We start from the raw sequence: 22,309 nt of genomic DNA, 5'->3' as shown, positions 1-22,309 counted from the left end.
CTGAATGAAAACCAACAGAAAGGAATCTGCTGTGAAAGATAACATGCTGCTTCTGTGATTAAACAGTGCTGAAAACTACAGACAGAGACACAAAGAGAGTAACTGCTACCTGTCTGCATAAAATAACACTAATGCTGGAGAAATATTTAAGTAATAAGCAGCAGGGGTGGTTGGAAATGTGTCTGTGCTGCTGTTCTCCTGAGCTGATGAGAGCTTCTCAGCCTCCAGGAGGTGCTAAATAGTCCATTCTTCATTTCGTTGAACATGATTTAACAGCTGATTTTGTTGTAAAATGTTGGTATGATAGACTTTAAGGTTATAACACAATACAATTTATTTCTAAACAACATTGCTGCACTCCATTCCTGTACCTTTTGTTTAAAATAGTTTAAAAGTAACCAAATGTAATAAAATCTACCTTGAGCTGCTCCCGTGTCAAAAGAGGCCACCACAGTGGAACCGAACAAAAGCTTGACACAGATTGTGTAAAAATAACCACTTAACCTTTGTGTCTAAAAGATACCAAATGAAGGTAAACTAGGGCTGGGCTGTACTTTTGTGTAATACCAATTTGCTCCACAAGATGGCGCAGGAGGTTGACATCCACTGGTCAAACATTGCCCCCTCCTGGTGAAGGTTTTACTTCAGTTCTTATTAAAAAGGTCCTTTAAAAAACGTAACGGCATTTTTGTTTAGTTACATATGCTAAATACAACACATGCCTGTCAATGTGACATGTAAATGTAACAGATTTTCTTATATTGCCTTTTTGTCATATTGTTTATTGGTTTGAGACAAAAGTTTTTTGTAACATGTTAATCCTAGTTTTTCATCAGTTAGGATTGTTACAAGCTCACATGTATACATTTGAGGGCTCTGCAACTACCTTTGATTAGTTGCGAGTTAAGATTTATTTCATCTTAAAGTTAATGTGAGTCTTTTTCTGTTTTTTTTTTTTTTTTGTTATTTAACAGGAAAAAAGCTTGTATGCTCATAAATATCCATTTATTAGTGTGTATTTACATCTTTTAAAAACTAATGTGTAGTTGTAAACTTAGAATTAATCTATTAAAAATACATAGGAGCAGGTTTGTGGAAGCCGCCACGTTGCCGTGGCTTCCACGTGGAGGAGATGAATGCCATCATTCCGTCTAATTATGTTTTGGGTAGTTGCCTAGAGATGGACCACATATGTAGTAAACCTTACAAGTTACTTTAAATATCAAGACCATAAATAGCTCCTTCAAACTATATAGCCCCTGAACTGAAGCCAAGGCTCTAAAACAAACATAAAATAAATAAATAAATAAATAAATAAATAAACAAATAAATAAATAAATAATAATAATAATAAAGTTATTTATATAGCACTCTTCAAAACACAGAGTTACAAAGTGCTTCACAGTTCAAATAAGAGCCACACGCTGAAGATAAATGTACATGTTAAAACATACAAACACATAAATACACACATAATCAGCCACACCGACAAACATTTATTCCAACATACACACATACATGCACACATGGTTTCAAACTATGGCAACGAATGAAGGGAACGGATTAATGAAACTCTATAAAAAAGAGTTTTCAGCATTCGCTTAAAACAAATAACAGAGTCGGCCGATCTGATTGACTGAGGAAGGCTGTTCCACAGTTTGAGCGCTACAACCTCAAAAGCACAGATCACCTCTGTTTTTAAAATCACAGCGAGGATAGGAAGGCCCTGGTTAGACGATTGAGAGGTCGGCTGCATGGATAAGATGTTAGAAGCTCAGGTAAATAAGCAGCTATATAAGTTTATAACAGAATCTTATAGTAGATCCTGAATTATACTGAAAGCCAGTGAAGGGATGCAAGGATAGGTGTAATATGAGACTGCCAGCTAGTTTTGTTAGCAGCCTTGCTGCTGCCTATTGAAGATGAGCTTTGGAGGACTGAGAGACACATGTGAAAAGTAAATTGCAATAATCAAAGTGTGTACTAAAAGTTTAAGATGACTTACTGACATTAAAAGTTTGATTTTCACAATATTTCTCAAATGAAGGGAACAAGACTGGGTAATCTTTGAGATATGATTTTCAAAATTCAGCTGCTGATCAAAAGTGATACCAAGGTTTTTAGCAGATGATTGTATATTATTGGTGAGGGGGCCGTTGTACTGAATACCTGCCTTAGCTGCCTGGGCTGAGCACTGGAACCTCAGGTCTACAGGAACTGAGAATTAGAATAGATCCCATTAATAATGGCAAAAAACAAAATCAAAACAGGAGACAGGAGAGGTTGTTGAGCTCGACAGAAAAATGTAACTGTGTGTCATCTGCATAGTAGTGGTAGGAGATTCCAATAAAACCATCAATTTGTTGGCTCAGCGGTAACATATATAAAAGAAACAGAACTGGTCCATGGATTGAGCCCTGGGGCACTCCACATGCGAGCATTACAGATTACAATATACATCGATTAATATGAATTCTGAAATATTTGTTTGATAAGTATGAAGAAAACCATTTGAGAGCAGTGCCACTGATGCCAACCCAGTTTTGTAGTCTGCTAATAAGAGTAGCATGATCAACAGTATCAAAGGCTTCAGATAAGCCGAGCAGGACTAAAATGGGATGTTCACCCTCATCCGAGCGCATAAGGTTGTCGTTAGTAATTTTCAATAATGTCTGTAACCGCATTGGAATTTATCAAAGATGTTGTTTCCTTCAACAATCTGAAGGAGCTGACAAGCATAAACTTTCTCAAGGATTTTGGAAATAAATGAGAGTTTGGAAATTTGCCTTTAATTGTTTTAAACAGTGGGATCTAAGGAGGGTTTTTTTAGTAGAAGAAAGATGGCGGCTGTTTTAAAGTAATCTGGAACTGACTGATAAAAAGGGACTGATTGACAATAGAGAGAAGCTGGAGGAGATGACAGGGAGAAACTCTTTAATGAATTTAGGAGGCATAATGTCGGTTTGGCAGGGTAAAGTGCGGATATGTGAGACTATATCCAAAAGAGCTATTGAAGAAATGGTTTGAACTCAGACAACAGAAATGGGTGAGTGACTTGGGTGGTTAAAGGGGTACAGACTTGAGCTGTGATCTGATACTACTGATCTTGCCGGTGAATTTTTTCGCAGTCATTAGAAGATATTGGAGTGATAGCAGAGTGAGGAGGATGAAGAAGTTTGTTGTTGGTATCAAATAAAAACTTTAGATTATGTCTGTTATCGTTAATCAAACTAGAAAAATATACTACTACTACTACAACTACTACTACTAATAACAATATTAATAATAAATTTTATTTATAGGCACCTTTAAGACCCTCAAGGTCACCTTACAATAATACAATAACAGTAGCAACAGCAAAATAACATTTAAACATAAGGTAAAATATGCAGTTCTCGTGTATTTTGTGAGTTGGATGAGTGTAAATAATAACTCCTTCATATGGAAATAGTGAACATGGAGATTAGTCTTTTTCCATCAACATTCAGCTCGTGATCATTTATTGCCAACATAGTCAAAAGTACTTATCGTCAGTAGAATAGACATTCAACCCTGCCGTCTGCAGACAGCTATGGGCCGGCTAGGCAACAACAACCACAGCTGGTTGTAAGTTAACATTTCGCCAGCTAATATTTTTTTATTAAATCACACTTTTCCTCTCATATATACACTGCATTCTCACATTATCCATCCATCCATTCGCTTCCGCTTATCCTTTTCAGGGTCGCGGGGGGCGCTGGAGCCTATCCCAGCTGTCATGGGGCGAAAGGCAGGGTACACCTTGGACAGGTCGCCAGTCTGTCGCAGGGCTAACACATAGGGACAGACAACCATTCGTACTCTCATTCACTCGCACATTCACACCTAGTGGCAATTTGGATTATCCAATTAACCTATCCCCACAAGCTGCATGTCTTTGGACAGTGGGAGGAAGCCGGAGTACCCGGAGAGAACCCACGCAAACACGGGGAGAACATGCAAACTCCACACAGAAAGACTGATGGTGGAATTGAACTCAGGACCTTCTTGCTGTGCGGCAACAGTGCTAACCACCGTGCCACCGTGCTGCCCCCATTCTCACATTATATGAGAGTTAATTCAGAAAGGTTCAGGACATCCCCACTCTCCTCCAATGACACCTTACTGCTATCACTGGACAGAACTGAGCTTTTCTTAATCATCGACTCTTATTCAAAATGTAAAAGCACACTCCAGAGTAAATTGATGTGGAAACCCAGCATAATGACAGCTGAGGTAAACAGTGTGCTGACAGCCTACACTCACTACAGATGAACAGTGGCCAGACTTGTTTGAGCTACAGCAACCACTGTAGTTAGGATTCTGTTGTTGTTGAAATGGGAGGAGTTAAAAAAACAGAACTCAGTTGATTGCAGTCTTTGTCCATTGGTGAGGTTTTACACACTGTACCTTTGAAATTGTGAAAACTTGGATATTTTTGGAGGAGATAGCAAAAAATAATTTAATTGATACCCTTAAAAGTTGGAAAATATCAATGTTCACAAAATCATAACTCAGGTTGCTGCGTTGAATTTGAGAAAGTTTTGACAGTTGGGTTTAAAAAATAATAATTAAAGAGGCCCCATAACAAAGGATTACAACAGCCAAGCAATTTCAGTTACTTTAACAAATTTTGGGAGCAGAAACTTTAGAAATAAGGGTGGATTTTTTTTATGTGCTTTGACAAATTGTCAGTTACTGTATTTTGTGGTATCTACTGTACCAAATTATAGGTTCAGTTGGAAGTACTGGTGGTACCATCCCTCAGTGCCCTAATATTTTAGGACTCATAGGGTGCTGTGTAAGACTAAAATCAATGATGGTCTAAGTGGAGTGTATGAACATGTAATCATTTGGGGGAAGTTAATAATTTTGGGGTCATTTTGCCTCTGCACACCAGAGTTGCCAGTATCATACAGTGGAGTCTTGATAATGTAACAATTTATTTTGGATACCTTAAAAACAGATGAATGCTGGAAGCCACAGATCAACTTTGGAGCTATTATAGTAAAATCTACATCCTGTCCTTTTAAAAAATATAATAAATATCTGGACTTCCTTTAAGACACTGCATGTATATTCTTTATATTATGAGTAACCTTTCAGATCACAGAGTGGAACTGAGTTGAAGCAGCTGCTCCAGCTTTGTGAGCTCCTGCCAGGACCCCAGAAACTTCAGTTCCGGCCCTGGACTCCAGATTAAAAAGGAAAAGACTGACGCGGGGTTTCGTTTACTAGACTGTGTAATATTTTCCCGTTGATTCACAAAATTTAAAGTGGGTAAAAACCTCTGACAGTTTTCCCCCACTAATCCCCCGCGACCCCGCTCTGCTGCTGTCTCCTTGCGGCCGAGACGCACAGAAGCCCTTCATCACCGGAAAGGAATGCAGAAAACTATGTAAAAGTTTCCGAGTGTGTGAGTCCTTCCGTGCTGCATTTTCAGAGGTTACACATCACTTTTGGCCCGGCTGGATGTCGTAAGAGCTCGCGGCGGGGTAGGCAGAGCTGGGAGCAGCCCCCCCTGTTAAGTAGCAGATTGTGTGGAGACTCTTCCCACTTGGAAGGAGGCTCGCCGACGCGTCTGGGAAGCAGAAATCCGCGGAGCGCCCTGACTTCAACTCCGTACCACCTCACTCTCCCTTGTGTCGGGCTGGGGGTCTACAGCGAAGCCTTTATCCTTTTAATTTTTTTTCTTTTTGAGAAAAACTAAAATTCAGCCAGTCATCTCTATAGGTCAGTCGTGCATGGTTTTTACATTTTTGGTACCATCTGTGGGGGATTATTTTTGTCACGACTTATTACAGGCTTTTTTCAGGTTTAAATATTGAGTTATCTGAATTCAATAATATTCCATTCATTTCTATATTTATTTGGACTATTTTGTGAATGCGTGGATTATTTCTCGACATTGCCGTGCGTAATTGCGCACGGCGCTACAGCTCAACTCGCCATTAAGATAAAATGGAAAGACTTTGTGCCCGTTAGAGTGGGTCATTTTCATCAGGCGGAGATATGAAATACTTGATTGGAGTCTGCAGAGTTAATGCAACAATAACTCGAGCTCCTTTAGAAAGTGGAAAAACGGAATTTTACGGGGAAAGATGAGCTAATTATTTTGCTTTTGTGGGATTTTTGTGGGAAGTTTTAAAAGTTTCAATATGTAGATTTTGGCGAGTTTTACACATTTATACATATGAAGTCTGTCGTAAGTCTTTTGTCGCTGCTTGTGGAACTTTTTCAAGCGTCAGGATGACTTTCAGACTCATTCCTCTCTCCAAAGCGGCGTATTCTGATAACTTTTCAGCCTGATGTAGATTTGAATGAAGATTAATGAGCTCCGAGGTTCTCGTTCAGATAGGATTAACAGTCTTATGAAGCCCTGAGGGAGTTTAACTGCCTCCTTGGTTCCTCTCGCAGTTTCATTCATGCACTGCTGAGACCAGCGGAGCTGAAGATGAAGAGCAGGCTCTCTGTGGCAGCGGTTGCTGCCGTCCTGGCACTGCTGCTGTCCTCCTCTCAGGCCCAGGAGCAAGGTAAAGCCGCTCCTCCTCCTCCACTTCTTTTAATTCAACACATCTGAATTCTTCCACCTCCTCTCACCTCTGTCTCTCCTCTGCCTGCTGTGTGTAGCTGCACTTTTAGTCTAAATGAATAAAAAAAATCACTGAAGCAAATGTGTACCTGTGGATTGATTTGTTTGAACTTCTGATTTTAACTTCTGTTTGATGATTTTTTGTGATCCAGTTATTCACTTTTCCATCAAGAATTTCTGCTTGAAGAGAAAAACGACCTCAGCTTGAAATACATTGAGTTTGAGTTTCTAGACGGGAGGGTTTTTGTATTATTACTTTTGTTTTCGAAGCATGTCAAACCGTGAAGTTCAACTTAATGAGAGCACGAATGCAGCTCAGATTTAATTGTGTAGTTAGATGTGGCTTCATGTTGGTGATTAACAAAAAAAAAAAATCAGATATACGGTGAGAATATCATCACCTTTTTCCTGTAATTGAAAACCAAAGCAGTCTTGTTCTTAAATGTTGAAAGAAAAAAAAAAGTGATTAAAATTAAATGCAGTCTAAGTTTTTAACGCCAGGAGGCGCCGTTGCTCGAAATCCCCGACTGCCTTTTACTACAGATTACATTCCTCCAGTTTTAAAAAAAGTAGAAGAGGAAAAAAGGAAAAAGCCCAGGCGGCACGTAGCCAAGTTTCCTCCCTACGTCTTTTCTCCTGATGGAACGGAAAGACAAAATATGAGTTTCGCGTTATTTTCCAGAGGTTTCAGAGGTTAGGGCAGGAGACAACTGGCTGCACTGAAATCTGGATCATCCCAGAATAAAAGCAGAAGAAAGCACAGTTTCACAAAACTTTCCTTCTTTCACAAAAAGAAAGAAGGAAAGTTTCTTCTTCTCTCCTTTCCAAGAGACTTTCTGACCTCCTGAGACCCCCTCTTTGTCTTTAATGTCCCAACGGGGGCCCCTGGCTGCCTTTCCAGGGGTCACGGCACAGTAATGGGTCACATATATTCCACAATAGTTTGATGCTAGGGCCGGACTTAAAGGCTGAAACACCTTGAACACAAAGAAGCCTCCAAACGGGAAGGGCTCGGCTCCAAACAGTCCCATTTCAGAGCAAGAACTGCAGAATAAAATCAGTTTAGAACCGAGCCCTGGATGTGTTTAAAATGTGGATGAATGTGCGTGTGGATGGTAACAGTGTGTGTCTGGATTAAAAGCTGAAGTTTGTCGGGTAGTTTTTGGCTGTGATACCCCCCGTTCGGAAACAGAAGCAGCGGCCCCCTCCCCCACGCGGCCCTTGAATTGATTCACCAGGTTGGTGGTTCCTCCATTTTTAACGTCCTGTAACCTTCCCCGGTCAAGCCTTGACCCCCCAGGTCTTGGCTTCACGACAATATTTTACAGTGATATTCTTCACCCCTCCCCCACACTAACATAAAAACAACTGGTTGGTGGTCTAGAAATCCCGGCTAATCTATAAACTGTAGCTAGATCATCTGTATTTAGATTTATTTAATCCGTGCAGCTGGAAAGGTTGATGAGATGATTACAAACTCCGGAGCTCAGGTTACCCGCTGCGAACATGTGCTGATAAACTTCCTGCAGCATGAAAAGATTAAGAACTAGACACAGTTTTTCCACCTGTTTGTTACATGCAGAGGTTTATCGTGCATTTTTCTTTACAGTCAACCAATCCCACAAAAAGACCCAAACTAACAGCAGATGTTTCCTTCTGGTAATAAGTCACCTTCTTTAATATTTCTATTTGCTATAGAGCTCCACTGTAGACCTCGGAACACTGATGGACTCAGTTTTTGATTCTGGCAAACATGGGCACCATATTTGTGTTAATCTGCCTCTAAATATAGTCCCAAATGTGTGCTTTCCTGTATGTTCGCCAAAATCTTCAGCTTTGAACAGCTGTTTTTGGAAATTACTCAATCACTTTGAAAAATATAAACCACTTGGGAGCTTTGTGTGGGATTTATTGACAAGAAAGAAATTACTGAAAACCGTTATTCTCATTTGTCAGGAACAAAGTTACACTTCCTGTTATAGAAACAGATTTGTCTCTGCTTTTGTGCCTGAGGCAGACAGACAGTTGTGTTTATATTCAGCTATTTAAAGCCATATTGTGACTGAATGCCTTTTTTGTAGCACCAAGTTAGAGTCAACATCTTTGTGTATTATCTTGATAGCAAGCTAGAGCATCATAAATAAGCACCCCAACCTGAAGAATATCATTTTAAAATATTTCTTTAAAAACAGTCTGTGGTCCCTCGTGTACATGGAAACTTTTTGTTCATTGTCCTAAGTTGTTGTCAACAACTTTCATGTACACGTGCATGATCTGCTTGTTTTGTTGCTTGTGGAAAGAAGTTGATAACATACGTTTAGAGACATGCTCTGTGAATAAATATAGTTATTATCCTCCATGTCAATTTGGATTGCTGGTTAACATGACAAAGACCAGTGGTTCTTAAACTATGATCCGAATCCTAGAAGTATTCTTGGAGTCTTAACTGTATGGTAAATTTCCAACAAAGGTAGATTATGAATCCTTTTTTTTTTAAATTTAAATAGTTTAAGAACCTCTGGTGTAGATTCTTTGGAAACATAAGAAAAAGATGTACACATGTCTGCACTCACATTGTGTATTCTTTTATGAGGTTTGCAATGGAGACAATGAGAGTGATGACTCCGGTCTTTATCCATTGTATAATCAGCACTTTCTTGGTCAATTCAACATCCTGTGTTGGATTGAGGTCATGGACAGACTGCTGGATGTCCGTCAGTCCATGTTGGAGTTAGCTGACAGGAGGAGATCGTGACTGGTGATTTTCAAAATTAAAAAAAAAAACGACATCACCAGCCACAAACATTTCAGGATTCAAAATATTTAAAAGGCGTTGTTATCTGCATCCATGAGAGGTACGGAAGCAAACACAGGCCAAAACAATTGAATATTTTTTAAATATAATTATATTTTATTATTATTACTATTATTATCATTATTATTGTGGCTGTTCCCTCTAGGGATCGCCATGTAATTATGGAGTTGGGAAATACTGTATGTTGAGTTGTTAATGTTCAAATTTAAACACCAGGCAATAGCAGTGAAATCTTAATCAGAAAACAGTCATCATTCAAATTTTAATTCCTTAAACTGAATCAATGCAATATTTAAAAAAAAAAATGAAGTTCATTTAATAAGATTGAATTAGCAATGTCAGGATATAAAAACAAAAAAGTCTCACAATAAAGCTATGTGGCTGAACAATGGTGTCAGTAATACCATTTATGATTGATTATGTTTCATGTCTTAAGTGTTTGATGTTGAATTTTCCATTTTAGATGCTGTTGTCTTAATTTTATAACTCTGGTTTTACCAATCAACAAAGATTTTAAAATGTTACATAAAAGATGTGAGGGTAAATCCCATACGAGTCGAATAAAGACTCCTCAAACGCATTTTTTAAATACATGCCATCGCTTGTTGCTCTTAAAATTCATTTGACCTGTTTTTTGCTTCCATATTCATGATCACGCCCAAAATTCACCAGGTCTCATATACGAACCCTCTGTGTGTCCCTCCTAAGTTTTAGATACCGTTGTGTTGTGTTGTGTTTGTTGTGTTTGTTGTCTTGGTCTGTTGCCTGAGTTGTTGATTGTAGCCACACGAGCCAAACGGAGGTCATTTTTTTGTCTTCAAAATGGCTTTCCTCTCATTTGTAGTTTGGTGCGTCTTGTGTTGTTTGCACCAACAGTGAACTTGTCTAACTTCACCTTGGAAGTGTTGACTGTTGGTCCTTTTTTATAATGATCACTACAATACACTTCGCTCTTAAAGATAAAGTGCTAACTGCATTGATGTTTTTTCTTCACAGTGGACTCTCCATCAGACTTAAGATTTAGGATTTTAAGTGAGAACTCAGTGGAAATGATGTGGAGGAGACCACGGTCGAGGATACAGGGTTACAGAATAGAAGTGACCTCAGACACAGGTTGGTGCTCATTAAACCTGCAGGTTCTGTCGTGCCATGCCTGTAACATTACAAGTGTCATAAAGATTTCACTCAACCTGACAGGACTCAGCACTTACCGCAATTATCTAAAGGTTTCTGCAGACACAAGTTTAGCTCCAGGAGCTTCTAATGATAAAAAAGGAAAAACATTATGAATGGAGAAATCTTATCATTGGTTGCCAGCGCTGAACTTTGCCAGCACTGACATTGCAAACTGCAATCTGTGTTACTTTAGCTCAGGCATGCACATGTAAGACCTTTTATGTAATAGCTGAGATATTTATGCATAGATTTAAAAAGAAGAGCTATTATTTCAAATGATCCAAGACTTTACCCAAAATAACTCACCACTTTCAGAAAGACCATGTGCTGTTTCAACATCTTCACAAAGCACAGCCTTAGAGTATATATACTTGTACTATATTATACTAACTTACTGATAGAACTAACATTAGTTTGCATGCTGATAGTCACCAACTCATATTTCAGAATCATCATTCAGAACCCTGTAAAATGTCCTCAACTAAGACTTCTGTATTCTATATAATTTCAAAAATTGTTAGTAAAACTTACGTGAGTACAAGTTTCTTCTTATGCATGGAAAAAATAGCACTAACATCATACACTGAGTAATAGAACTAACTTTAGCTTATATATATTTAAATGTTGCCAGGTGTAAGTGACTTATTGTTGCTAACTAAAATTAACATCAACTTATATACAATCAAACACAGACATACTTTTAATAGCTGACAGAGCTAACATCAGCAAAGTCAAATGTAGATAGTAAAAATATGTCATTTACACCTAACATTCAAACACTCACAGGGGTATGCAATGTGCTGTTACTAACTAAAAGAATTAACGTCCACTCACATACGATCAAACACAGACACTAATTAACAGAACTATTAAATCATTGACGGGTAAGGGACGTACTATTGCTAGTTAACAGAACTAGCATCAGTTTAAATACAAACATGTAAGTAAAAGTAAGTGTAACACTTTTTTTTATTTAACAGAGCTAATGTTTAGTTATTTATTGGCAATTGCTATTCAAAAGCCATCTTAAGAAAGTGTACTAAGTGAGTAGCATATTACTTTCAATAACAGATCTTTTCTGACAAGAAACAGGTACTGAGATTATTAGCTTTTCAACATGAAGGCTTTACAAGGACTAAATTGATGAGGCTATGATGCGAATGTGACATATCATTGCTATTGCTGAACGAGCTAAGTAACAGAACTAATATTAGCTTTAATATGTATATTCATCAACAACAAATTGTAACAGCTACATACTATTAGCTAGCTAACCAAACCCCAAAAATGTAGCTTGCACTTCTATATTGACTAAGAAATACGGATAACAGTTACATACCTTGACTAACTGCCCATATAGCTAACTTTAACATTAGCCTTTCTATTCATGTCAATTAGCAAATAGATTAGCCAGTTATCTTTTTTTTTTTTTTTTGCGGAGATAGCAAAACAAGAGTCATTTTTATCTAAAAAAAAGTCAACCTACAAAAAGGTCAACCTAGAAATGTTTCAAATGATGTTAAAAACGAATACTAAATAAATAAGCTAGGATGGGTAACTGATAAACACCAAGGTTGATATATTTTGTCAAGAAATAGGCCTAATATATAACAGTAAATATTTTTATGTTTCTGTTTTTTGTTAAATAAAAAAGTAACTGAAAATTAGTTTGTAAGTTTTATAGTTTCAGTTATTAGAGGCACAGAAATATTAGAGAAAGTTTTTACATTAAATATAATCTGTTAATATTGTTCATTTCTATTAACTGAGGCTAAGATATTTTTTAACAAATAATTAGCATTCATCTTATGGAACATTCAGGGGAATTAAAGGGTTAAAATAATGTGTGTTTTATAGTAACAAAGAAAGTTGGTTTTTTATCAAATCGATTGTACTATTGTGTGTTTACATGGCTATTCCAGTCCCCGGGTCAGCAGTCGAAATCAGGTTTTTCTGAAGCCCTGTATTGACTCTTGGAGAAATCAAGTCATGTAATAGTTTCCTAATGACTTCCCTCTGACTTTGTGCATTCTTGTAGAAGAACCAACAAAAGAATTTACTCTGCCTGCATCTGCCACTAAGACCTCCATTTCAGACCTGACTCCAGATGTGGATTATGTCGTAACGATAACTGCATATTCTGGATCAGAGCAGAGTCTGCCCATCTCCGGCCAGATCACACGTGAGTCACCGTGTCTCTGCATTTGTGTGCTTGTGGAAATCAATGCCAGATGTCCCGTAAAAAGCTTAAAAAAAGCTAAAAACTAACACCGAGTGTGGAAGATAACAGAGAGACACCTGCCAGGTGTTGCCCTTTCACCAGTATATGTTAATAACATTGCTCGGTTTCTACATTCGTTTCAGTATTTTGGTGTTTCAGTGCAGCAGACTGTTCGTCATTCAAGGAAACAACCTCAAATGTATTTCTTTATTTAAATTGCTTTCATTTGACTTAAAAATAGGTTTGTATTTAATTCTTTATCCTGGAAACAGTAAATCACAAAGCAAGCTCACCACAAGGTCCATTTAGCATGACATTTGGAGTCAGTTAAGACAATTTTTAGTTTTGCCAAAGTTAAAAACTCTAGACTAAAAGTCTGACTTGACAGATTTAAGCAAATCTGCAGCACAGGGAGCCAGCCAGGACAGATTCCAGTTGTATACAGTTTCCATTCTGCTGGTGCCATGTGATATGGTCAGAAGTTCTAGAAAAAAATCCACCAAGCAATCGTGCTGGTGAGCCTTTTTTCTCAACTGCTGCTTTTACTGGTTATTAGTCTGAGAGTTACTTAGGAGAGACAGAAAATTGTCTTTGGCTTACTCATTGATACCATAAATTCGAAAGCAAAAACAAGACAATTGAAAACAGGCACGAGGAACAGCATGAACAACATGACTTCAAAGGTGAATTTTTTTAATGCAGAAGGGAGGGTTTTACTATTTACAGAATTTTTTTGAACAGTTTACCACTACCTAATTACAGAAAAAAGACACAAGAGCAGCTCAAATTGTATTGTGCAAAAATAATGGCTACATTAAGTTGTGCAATGAGAATTTATAAGTAGGCATCGCTTCTTTTGACCGTTTTGCAATTCAAAAACAATTTGTTCCTCTGCACTTGGAAAACAGCAACCTGTAGCGTGTCTACCACAGATTTCCATCAACATTTTTCTTCTATATTACTTTACCATAATCAACAGTTCCAGCACCAAAAGATAAAATTTCATTATTCACTTTGGTCACTTGGCTGAAGACATTTTTGAAATATTACAGCCTGTTATTATTGAGGTAAAGGTCTTGGTGAGATTAAAAACCTATTTTCAAGAGTTACCTGGCCTAAAAGATAACTGATCTAAGCATAAACACACAAATACAACTGTCAAACGCTACAGTCAGTGGACGCAACGTCTACCAGTATTATTTTCTCAGTTCTATAACACCGACTTAAATTCCCACATAGTAATCAGCTCAGATTTTTCCAGGAGATAGGGACAGCATAATTAAAGGTAGTTTTTGGAATCATACCAAAGGATAACAGCAGCACACATTTCAACACATTGCCCCTGTTGGTGAAAGATCTATGTACATTTTGCAGAATGTCATTTTTGAAAAAGTACCTTCAAATAATGTTTGTATTAACATACTGCACCATCTTATTGCACTAAGAGGTATTAGATATCTTTTTAAGCCTGGCCCTAGTTCAGATTCATTTAACACCATATAAAGACATTTTTACCATTTTTGATCATTAAAAAAAAGGAAGAAAGAATTTACAAGGAATAAAGTCATACTGATTATGGTTTTTACTCATTCATGAACAGCAGTTAGAGGAAACCACTCCAAGGAGAGGTTTGTAGCTAAAAATCAACCAATAGAAAAGACTGAAGACATTTAAAGATAACAACTTGTAAATAAAATGTAAAGCACTTTGGTGTTCAGAGGAAGGAAGGATTTCTTGGGATTGTCAAACCAGGGATAGGCCTAAACCATGTTTATGATGTTTACAAGCAAAAGTATGAAATGGGACACTGACCCAGATTTCAGGCTTTGACTGAGGTCTTCACTGACATCATGGCAGCAGTTTTTGGTGGGGACAACTGATGATCTGAGAAGCCCTCTGAGCTTGAGCTATGCTGGAAATCCTACACAAACTATGACATCAACCTGACAGTTTCTCCATTTGGGAGCTCATTTGGAAGTTTGTTGCATCACGAAAAAGGAAAAATTGCTCAAGAAACTCTCTGATGAGAGGATAAATCCTACGTAGGGAAATTTAAAACACAAGAGTTGGGCTGATTTCAGAGGTCTGCCTTCAGATGAAGAAAAACAGTGACAGAAAATGATTCATAACATGTCATCACTGTAAAGATATTGGGTTTCCTGAGGATAATTTCAGCACAATAGATGATATGAACTGACTTTTGTAATTACGCGATTGTTTTATTGTCTTTCAGTTGAATCTAGTGGAAGCACAAGAGGAACTTCCAGGAAACCAGACTCTTCAGATTCAGCCAGTGAGTACTTTTGTTCACTTATTACACACCTTAGTTTGACCAGGGGTTTCACTTCCTACTCAGATAATGATGAGTCATAAATCCACTGCCGTACCTCCTCGACTTTTTGTTCGTGGGTTTTCTTCTGGGCGGTGTTCATCAGTGTGAGCTTAGCAGTGAAGGAAGGCTCTACAAACACCCCATTGTATAGCAATAATCAAAATTAGGCCCCCATAAATCTCTGAAGGATTTGGTCATCGATTTGGTTCCCTGCCGAGCAGTTATGCCAATACGGGGGAAGCTGCACATGCTCAGTGCGGCGGGGGTCATAGGTGTGGTGGGAGGTTGCTGCTGTTGGAGCTGTGGGAGTGAGCTGAACCCAGCCCCGAAGTGCTGAGAGAAGTGGAAACCATTACAGATGCTGATTTACAAGAGCGCTGCTGCTGCCACTGCTGCCCTGGCCCCCGTTCTGCACACGATGACGAGGTTGTGCAGATTTTTCCTTCTCTTCATGAGGGGAAAGTCACGAGGAAACTCCCAGAAAGCAGGGCAGAGGAGAGACAATGAAGTCTGGTTCAACAAACAGTGTTTAAATTAACAAAAAATAATGACTTTAAAACATGCTGAGCTGAGAAAAGTGAATGTGAGTAAATCCAACATCTTAACACCCCCAAGTAAAATTTTAGTGGTTAAGGTCTGTTTAAAAGTTTAGGATTAGGCAACTAAAAGTATGCCACTTTATACTGGAAGCTGAAGGTTCTAACGTTAGAGAGAAGAACCCAAAAATCTGAAGAAACATCCACATTCAGGTCTACACAGTGGCAGGACTTGAACACCAGCACTGCTGAGCTGTTTGGCGTGATGATCTTTGATGTAGCCAGCAACTTCTGAAGCTTCATTGAGTCACTTGTTAGCAAATGCTTTTTCTGGCACATGTACAGGATTCAACTTCATGAGTGGGATATTTACTGACATCTTAGTTTAACCCTCAGGCCTTAATTTCAAGCATTAACCAAACAAATCCACTCAAATTGACTTTCAGACGAGAGAGCCAAAAGTGGAACAATGCAAATCATTATTTAATCTAAAATAACACTGAGTGGTTTTTTTTTAGTCTCAACAAAGAATATAAACGTTATCGAGAAAGTACTGCCACTGAATAAACCTAAAGTCCAAGGCTATTACTCACATATGGGGGCAGAAAAATTACATTTTCTGTTTAATGTTCAGCGTTTTCTTCCTTTTCATTCTTGAACTTTTTTTGCAGGATGCTCTGCCAGCATCATCGGCGATGTGGTGTTCTTGGTGGACGGCTCCTGGAGCGTGGGCAGGCCAAACTTCAAATACATACGCTCCTTCATCTCTGCGGCTGCCGGAGCCTTTCATATCGGCGAGGAAAAAACCCGGGTAGGCGTGGTCCAGTACAGTGATGACGCCAGGACTGAGTTCAACCTGAACGAACATCAGACCAGACCGGCGCTTCTGCGGGCCATCGGCTCAATGCCATACAAAGGAGGCAACACGAACACAGGTGACCTGTTGATGCTGTTCAGTTCTTTGGGTTTTCTGTGGAGTTAAATTGACCTGGGACATTTTCAATCAGTAACACCCTTTTTAAGGGGGATGTTTATCTTTGGTAGCAAGAATAATCGTTTTTTAATACATGGCTGTTAAAGACTGATTTGTTTTTGTGAGGTGAGTGCTCATTTCACGTGTGTCTCGCTTGGCTCACTTGACAAATATGCAGGCAAAACTCTGGGATGTAAGGGAATTAAAAACACATCCATTAAAGTACAGGGAAATAAAATTATAATCACATTACACACAGTTTAACTTGCCGAGAAAGCAATAAAGCAGCCTTGTCAGGGCCACTTGAGTCAAAACGGGATTGTTATTGCAAGTGAAGTCATTTAAATTTGGCGAGATCACTCTGATCTGGGACCTCCCCGCCCTTCCATGGGTGTACATGGAAAGAGAGCAGCAGCAGGACCCTCTGACAAAACAGAGCAGGCATTGATAATAAGAGAAATGACAATGATTAATTCAGATACAGCATGAAATGGAAGAGCTGGATTAGAGGTGGGCTGCAAAGTAGCTCACAGTAACTGTATGCAGAGTGAAGTAGTGCCTGAATAGTGCACGCAAGATGAAATGAGAAATGCCAGGAGTGCCACTGAATTTGAACCATTCCTGCTAAGACCATGCTCATTTTAAATCCTCAAATTTTGAAACAGACCACATATGAAATGTTCAGAAGACAGATCAAGAAGATTACAAGTAATATAAAATTTCGTCAAGAAAAGAGAAAGAAAAAATGGAGTTTATATCAAACTTGAAGGAGCGCATGATCAATGAAGGTACCTCAGAGAATTAAATGTCAAAAAGTTTGCTGGTGGATTTCTCATCATGATTATGTGCTGTGTTTCATCCTTCTGTGATATCTCTGATTTTGCTGGTCGGTTTATTGCTGAGTTTGAGTTTTGGTCTACAAAAAGATTTCCTGAATCAAATAGTTGTTTTTCTCCTCATCATTCTACAATTTAAATCTAAGAACACCCAATGAAGTAAAACTCTTCTCTCTCATTGGTCCAGGTGACGCTCTGGACTACGTTTTGAGAAATGTTTTCAGTGAGGCGTCCGGCGCCAGAAACAGTCTCCCCAAAGTGCTGGTGATCATCACAGATGGCAAATCTGAGGATCCAGTGGCGAGCTATGCCAAGCAGCTCCGGAGCACGGGGGTGGAGATCTTTGTCCTTGGTATGCAGCCAGAGCAATTTTATTGCACTCCACATTACATTTTCCATTCATATTTAATGCTTTTAGCAGGGGTTTGTAACAAAAGCAACCTGTGGTGACGTAGTAATGGAACAAGGTTAAATTCCTACATCGTTAACCTACAAGCAAGTGATAGCAGGTTTTATGTGTGTTTATGCTCCAGTTTCGCTCAGACTTTCCACAAACTCAGACGAAGAAACACCACTGGGATGTTGCTATGGAGTTAAAGAGGCCTGGTGGTTCAGGACTTATAGCTCATCTTTTGCAGTCAGTGGAAACAGATCAATGATAGAAAACTGCTTAGCGAGACACTAATGGTTTTTAGTTTTTGTCAGAGGACCACTGTAAACTTCCTGCTACGTTCCCTAGAGACAATTTATCGGGCTAGCCATCATGTTTTTGGAGGTTATCCCAGCTTTAAAAGGATTCTTAAAGGTGGAGTTTGGTGGAGTTGTCTTAAGGCAAAGCTTACAGTGACATGTCTTCTTTTGGCAAATATGAGTTCTTAACTTTTGTGGGTCTAAGGTCACGTGTTTTATAGAAACACTGAATGGTGCAGGAAGTAATGGTAATTACTCAGTGCCTCTAATCAAAAAGTTGTTGGGTTTAAACCCCAGCCCCAGCAAATAGGCACTTATGAAAGAACTTTCACCCATATCATAGTTAACCCTGTCTAAAATATTTTTTTAGTAAGTACCTCTCTCAATAAGAAAGTTCACAGGATACCAGCTGTCTTAGTCATACTTAAATCTATGCATGGATACAACTCTTCCAACAGTGTCAAAGTTTTACAGAGGAGTATAGCACCATAAACCCTTTTCATATTTACTGCCCATGTTGTCAGACTTTCCAACCAATGTGGAACAGAAAAGAGAGCATTTAATATGCAAACGTGGAAAGTAAATGCTCGCTTAACTTCGTTACAGATTGTTCATTTCATCCAGTATTTACAGACCTGGAGCAAATGCGCCCGTTACCTCGTCAACCAATGCCAGTGAGTTTACAAGGATGGCTAAGAATTCAGTGGTGTCGCCTCAGCTTAGCTCAAAATGAGGAATCATCTCTAAATTTGGCCGGCATTGAAAACCACAACAATTTCCACATGTTCATGAAGAACCATCCACTCTGCTTTTATCACAGCTTTGAGTTTGTGGTTTGTCTTTTTCCCCCGTAGGTATCCAACAGGCAGATGAAGAGGAGATGAGGCTAATGGCCTCTACCCCTTACAGCAGTCACATCTACAGTGTGGCCACCTTCGACATGATAAAGAACGTGCAAAAACAGCTCATTACTCGGATGTGCGCTGGTGTAGAAGATCAGCTCAATGTGGTAGTCAGTGGAGACGAATGTGAGACATCTTTAAAACTGCTACTTTCATGCCTAGTCTGAGTTGTTAAAAAACATTCTCTTGCCATTTGTACCTTTGTTTTTACCCTTTAATATGGTTGAAACTGTAGTTTGATGTAGATTGCAGTATACACTCTTATTTTTTGTCTCTTATTTTTTATTTAATTTTTCCAAATATATGACATTATAATTGTGATTCCATCTCTGATTTTTGCAGTTGTTGAGCCAGCCTCTAATCTCCAGGTCCAGGAGGTAATCTCAAAGTCCATGCGGTTGATGTGGGACCCCTCTATTGGAGATGTTTCCGGATACAAGATTCAGCTGATCCCCATGATGGCTGGCAGCATGCGTCAGGAACTGTATGTGGGCGCAGGCCAGACCTCGGTGGTGGTCCGAGGTCTCTCGGCAGATACAGAGTACCAAATCGTTCTGTTTGCCTTGAAGGGATTGACACCCAGCGAGCCCATCACGGCCATGCAGAAGACTCTGCCAGTTAGAGTTTCACTGGGTGAGTACCAAACAATGAAAGTAAAAGTTTATAGAGAGACTTCTCTTTGACTACCGGCATAGATTAATGAATAAAATGTCTGTAAGTGTATCAGTGGTTTAATTGGCAGGCTCTGGCAAACTGTACTGACTCAACGCTCTGCTGTAAATAATGCAAAGAAACCTGGAAACATTGTATCAGCTCACATGTCAGACTAAACAAATTGCAGGTGACAATCAAAAAGTTTTGGGAACAGGTCCATAAAAAGCTTACTAAATTTAAACCAGTGATGTCTAAGTCATCACTTCTAGCTCTAGTCCTGAAGACTAATTTTATATCTTAAAAACAAAAAAAAGTGATTCTTGGAATAAATGTTCATAAATTTCAATGCTTGTTAGTTAGAATACTTCCTTATTTTTCTCCAATGATTGCCAAGACTTTGGAAAGCAATTAAAAAAACCAAATTCTGATAGCAGAGGGATAGAGTTAGAGCTAGTATTATGCCTGATTAGACCTCAGGGGGCCTCAGTGTGACTTGCAGCCACACTGGAAACTGTGCACTGCTGCCTATTTGACTAGAAAAAGCAGCCAAATTCTAATCAATTATAGTTTTCACTTGTCTATGAGCGCTCTTGTAACATGTTGTTCAAATGTTGTATTATCTTTAGAGGACTAGCACATGCTATTAAGACTTTCTCAACACCACCATTCTTTAGCTCAATATCAACTTTATACAAGAATAAACACCTTTATTGTAAAGAATTTAACAGTCAACTTTGTACTTTTTTTTCTGTCTATCCAGAATGTTCCCTTGGTGTGGATGTGCAGGCTGATGTTGTCCTTCTGGTTGATGGATCCTATAGCATTGGTCTGGCAAATTTTGCCAAAGTAAAAGCATTCCTAGAGGTGTTGGTCAATACTTTTGACATTGGGCCTGACAAAGTTCAGATCAGCTTGGTCCAGTACAGCAGGGATCCTCACCCTGAGTTCTACCTGAACACTCACCACGATCTAAATGCCGTGGTCAAGGCTGTGCGAAATTTCCCATACCGTGGCGGCTCCACCAACACCGGCAGGGCCATGACTTATGTCAAGGAGAAGATATTCCAGGCTGCCAGAGGAGCACGTGCCAATGTTCCTCGTGTCACCATCCTCATCACTGATGGAAAGTCATCCGATGCCTTCCAAGAGCCGGCCACCAGGCTGAGAAATGCTGATGTGGAGATTTTTGCTGTGGGTGTTAAGGATGCTGTGCGAAGTGAGCTTGAGGCCATTGCTAATCCACCTGCAGAGACCCATGTGTACACTGTAGAAGACTTTGATGCCTTCCAGAGGATTTCCAAAGAACTCATTCAGTCCATCTGCCTCCGGATTGAACAGGAACTCCGCAACATCCTCCAGAGACGTAAGTAATGTGGTTATAATCCTCTATGCAGATGACATTGTGCTATGCTGGGCTTTGTTTGACCAATGTGCTTGTGTTTTGTGTTTAGGGTTATAGAGTTCCATAAGATTTCATTTTTTCTTTTGATGGATACATATATTATTTTTAATCCAGTCTTTATTTGGACTGTGTTATTTATGTAAAAAAAGAAAGCAATGCTCATTTTAATCTAATTCAGGTTGCTTTATGTAGTTGTGTACATCCTAGCTTTAACTGTAATGCTGGATGTTAATCAGTTTTACACACTGAATCCCTATCAAACATGAACATGGTTGAAATAACAAACAACAACAAAACACCACAGAAGTCTTTGTAATTTACTTACTTCTTACTCTTCTTTCGATTGAGGATATCTGCTTTATTTCATTCTTTATAATCTATAATAATGGATAGTATAAAACAGTGACTGGACACAAATTTTTTTCAATAGAAAGTCTGAAAAGGACAGCTAGGCAATGTCCAAGACGTACATCGTGAAGTCAGGGAACTTACTTTTGTTTGCATAAGTTTTCTTTTTTCAATTACAGCCAGAAATCAAGAGCATATTAACATTATTCAGCATCATAATTATAGGATTTCTTTTAATGCCAAGCTGTAGTATACCCTATGAACTGTATACCAATACTCCAGCATCAACATTATAATTCTGTGAAAACTAAGTTTGAAGGTTTGAACCATTCACTGTTGATCTCGGTCTTGAAATTACCAGTCTGCAACAAATGTACTGCTTTATGATTGATTTCAGCGCATTTTTACCTCTTTGGCTTCTCAGTTACACTGGAGGATTCAGTTCTCAGGATTCATGAGTTGAACACCTTCATTCAGATCAGATCAGCCCCTGTCACATTTGAGTACAGTGCAAAAGCTAAAACGCTCAGTGCAAAATATACAAAAAATATATTTTTTAAAAACCCCGAAAACTTTTTTCACACAAGTTTTATACTGTTTTAGATGAATTCTGAATTCTGATTTCCTTTGCAGACAATGGTATTTTTTATGTTGATGGATAGAAACAGATCTTTATCCGTTTATTCCGTTTTACATTTGCTAAATTACATTCAGAGGACTTTATGAATAAACATTGCTTAATTGTTGGCACGAGGTAGCTCAACAGAACCAACCATGGAGTATGAAACAGCCCACAGTTCATTAGTATATATAT

At 38.7% G+C, this 22,309-nt stretch overlaps 1 protein-coding gene across 6 annotated transcripts in view; it reads left to right on the top strand.

The window, feature by feature from the left end:
- Nucleotides 1–5,481: 5,481 nt before the first annotated feature.
- The window catches only part of col12a1b (collagen, type XII, alpha 1b), a 149,016-nt gene continuing 132,188 nt past the window's right edge, over nucleotides 5,482–22,309 (top strand). For 4 of the 6 annotated variants that reach the window (XM_042224027.1, XM_042224026.1, XM_014336010.2 and 1 more), the window contains exons 1-10: nucleotides 5,482–5,751; nucleotides 6,436–6,551; nucleotides 10,422–10,538; nucleotides 12,640–12,783; nucleotides 15,056–15,115; nucleotides 16,362–16,625; nucleotides 17,687–17,851; nucleotides 19,044–19,217; nucleotides 19,434–19,724; nucleotides 20,506–21,108. In XM_042224027.1, the coding sequence (XP_042079961.1) occupies nucleotides 6,473–6,551; nucleotides 10,422–10,538; nucleotides 12,640–12,783; nucleotides 15,056–15,115; nucleotides 16,362–16,625; nucleotides 17,687–17,851; nucleotides 19,044–19,217; nucleotides 19,434–19,724; nucleotides 20,506–21,108 (1,897 nt within the window). In that variant the 5' untranslated portion in view covers nucleotides 5,482–5,751; nucleotides 6,436–6,472. The remainder of the gene's footprint in view (nucleotides 5,752–6,435; nucleotides 6,552–10,421; nucleotides 10,539–12,639; nucleotides 12,784–15,055; nucleotides 15,116–16,361; nucleotides 16,626–17,686; nucleotides 17,852–19,043; nucleotides 19,218–19,433; nucleotides 19,725–20,505; nucleotides 21,109–22,309) is intronic. The other 2 variants (XM_014336011.2, XM_005929860.3) reach the window with 2 other exon arrangements.

The sequence above is a fragment of the Haplochromis burtoni genome, unplaced genomic scaffold, assembly GCF_018398535.1.
Source record: "Haplochromis burtoni strain Fernald_Lab_line unplaced genomic scaffold, NCSU_Asbu1 Contig_126, whole genome shotgun sequence".
Lineage (NCBI taxonomy): Eukaryota > Metazoa > Chordata > Actinopteri > Cichliformes > Cichlidae > Haplochromis > Haplochromis burtoni.
The sequence above is the reverse complement of the archived record's forward strand: the minus strand, read 5'-3'. Positions and strand labels throughout refer to the sequence as shown.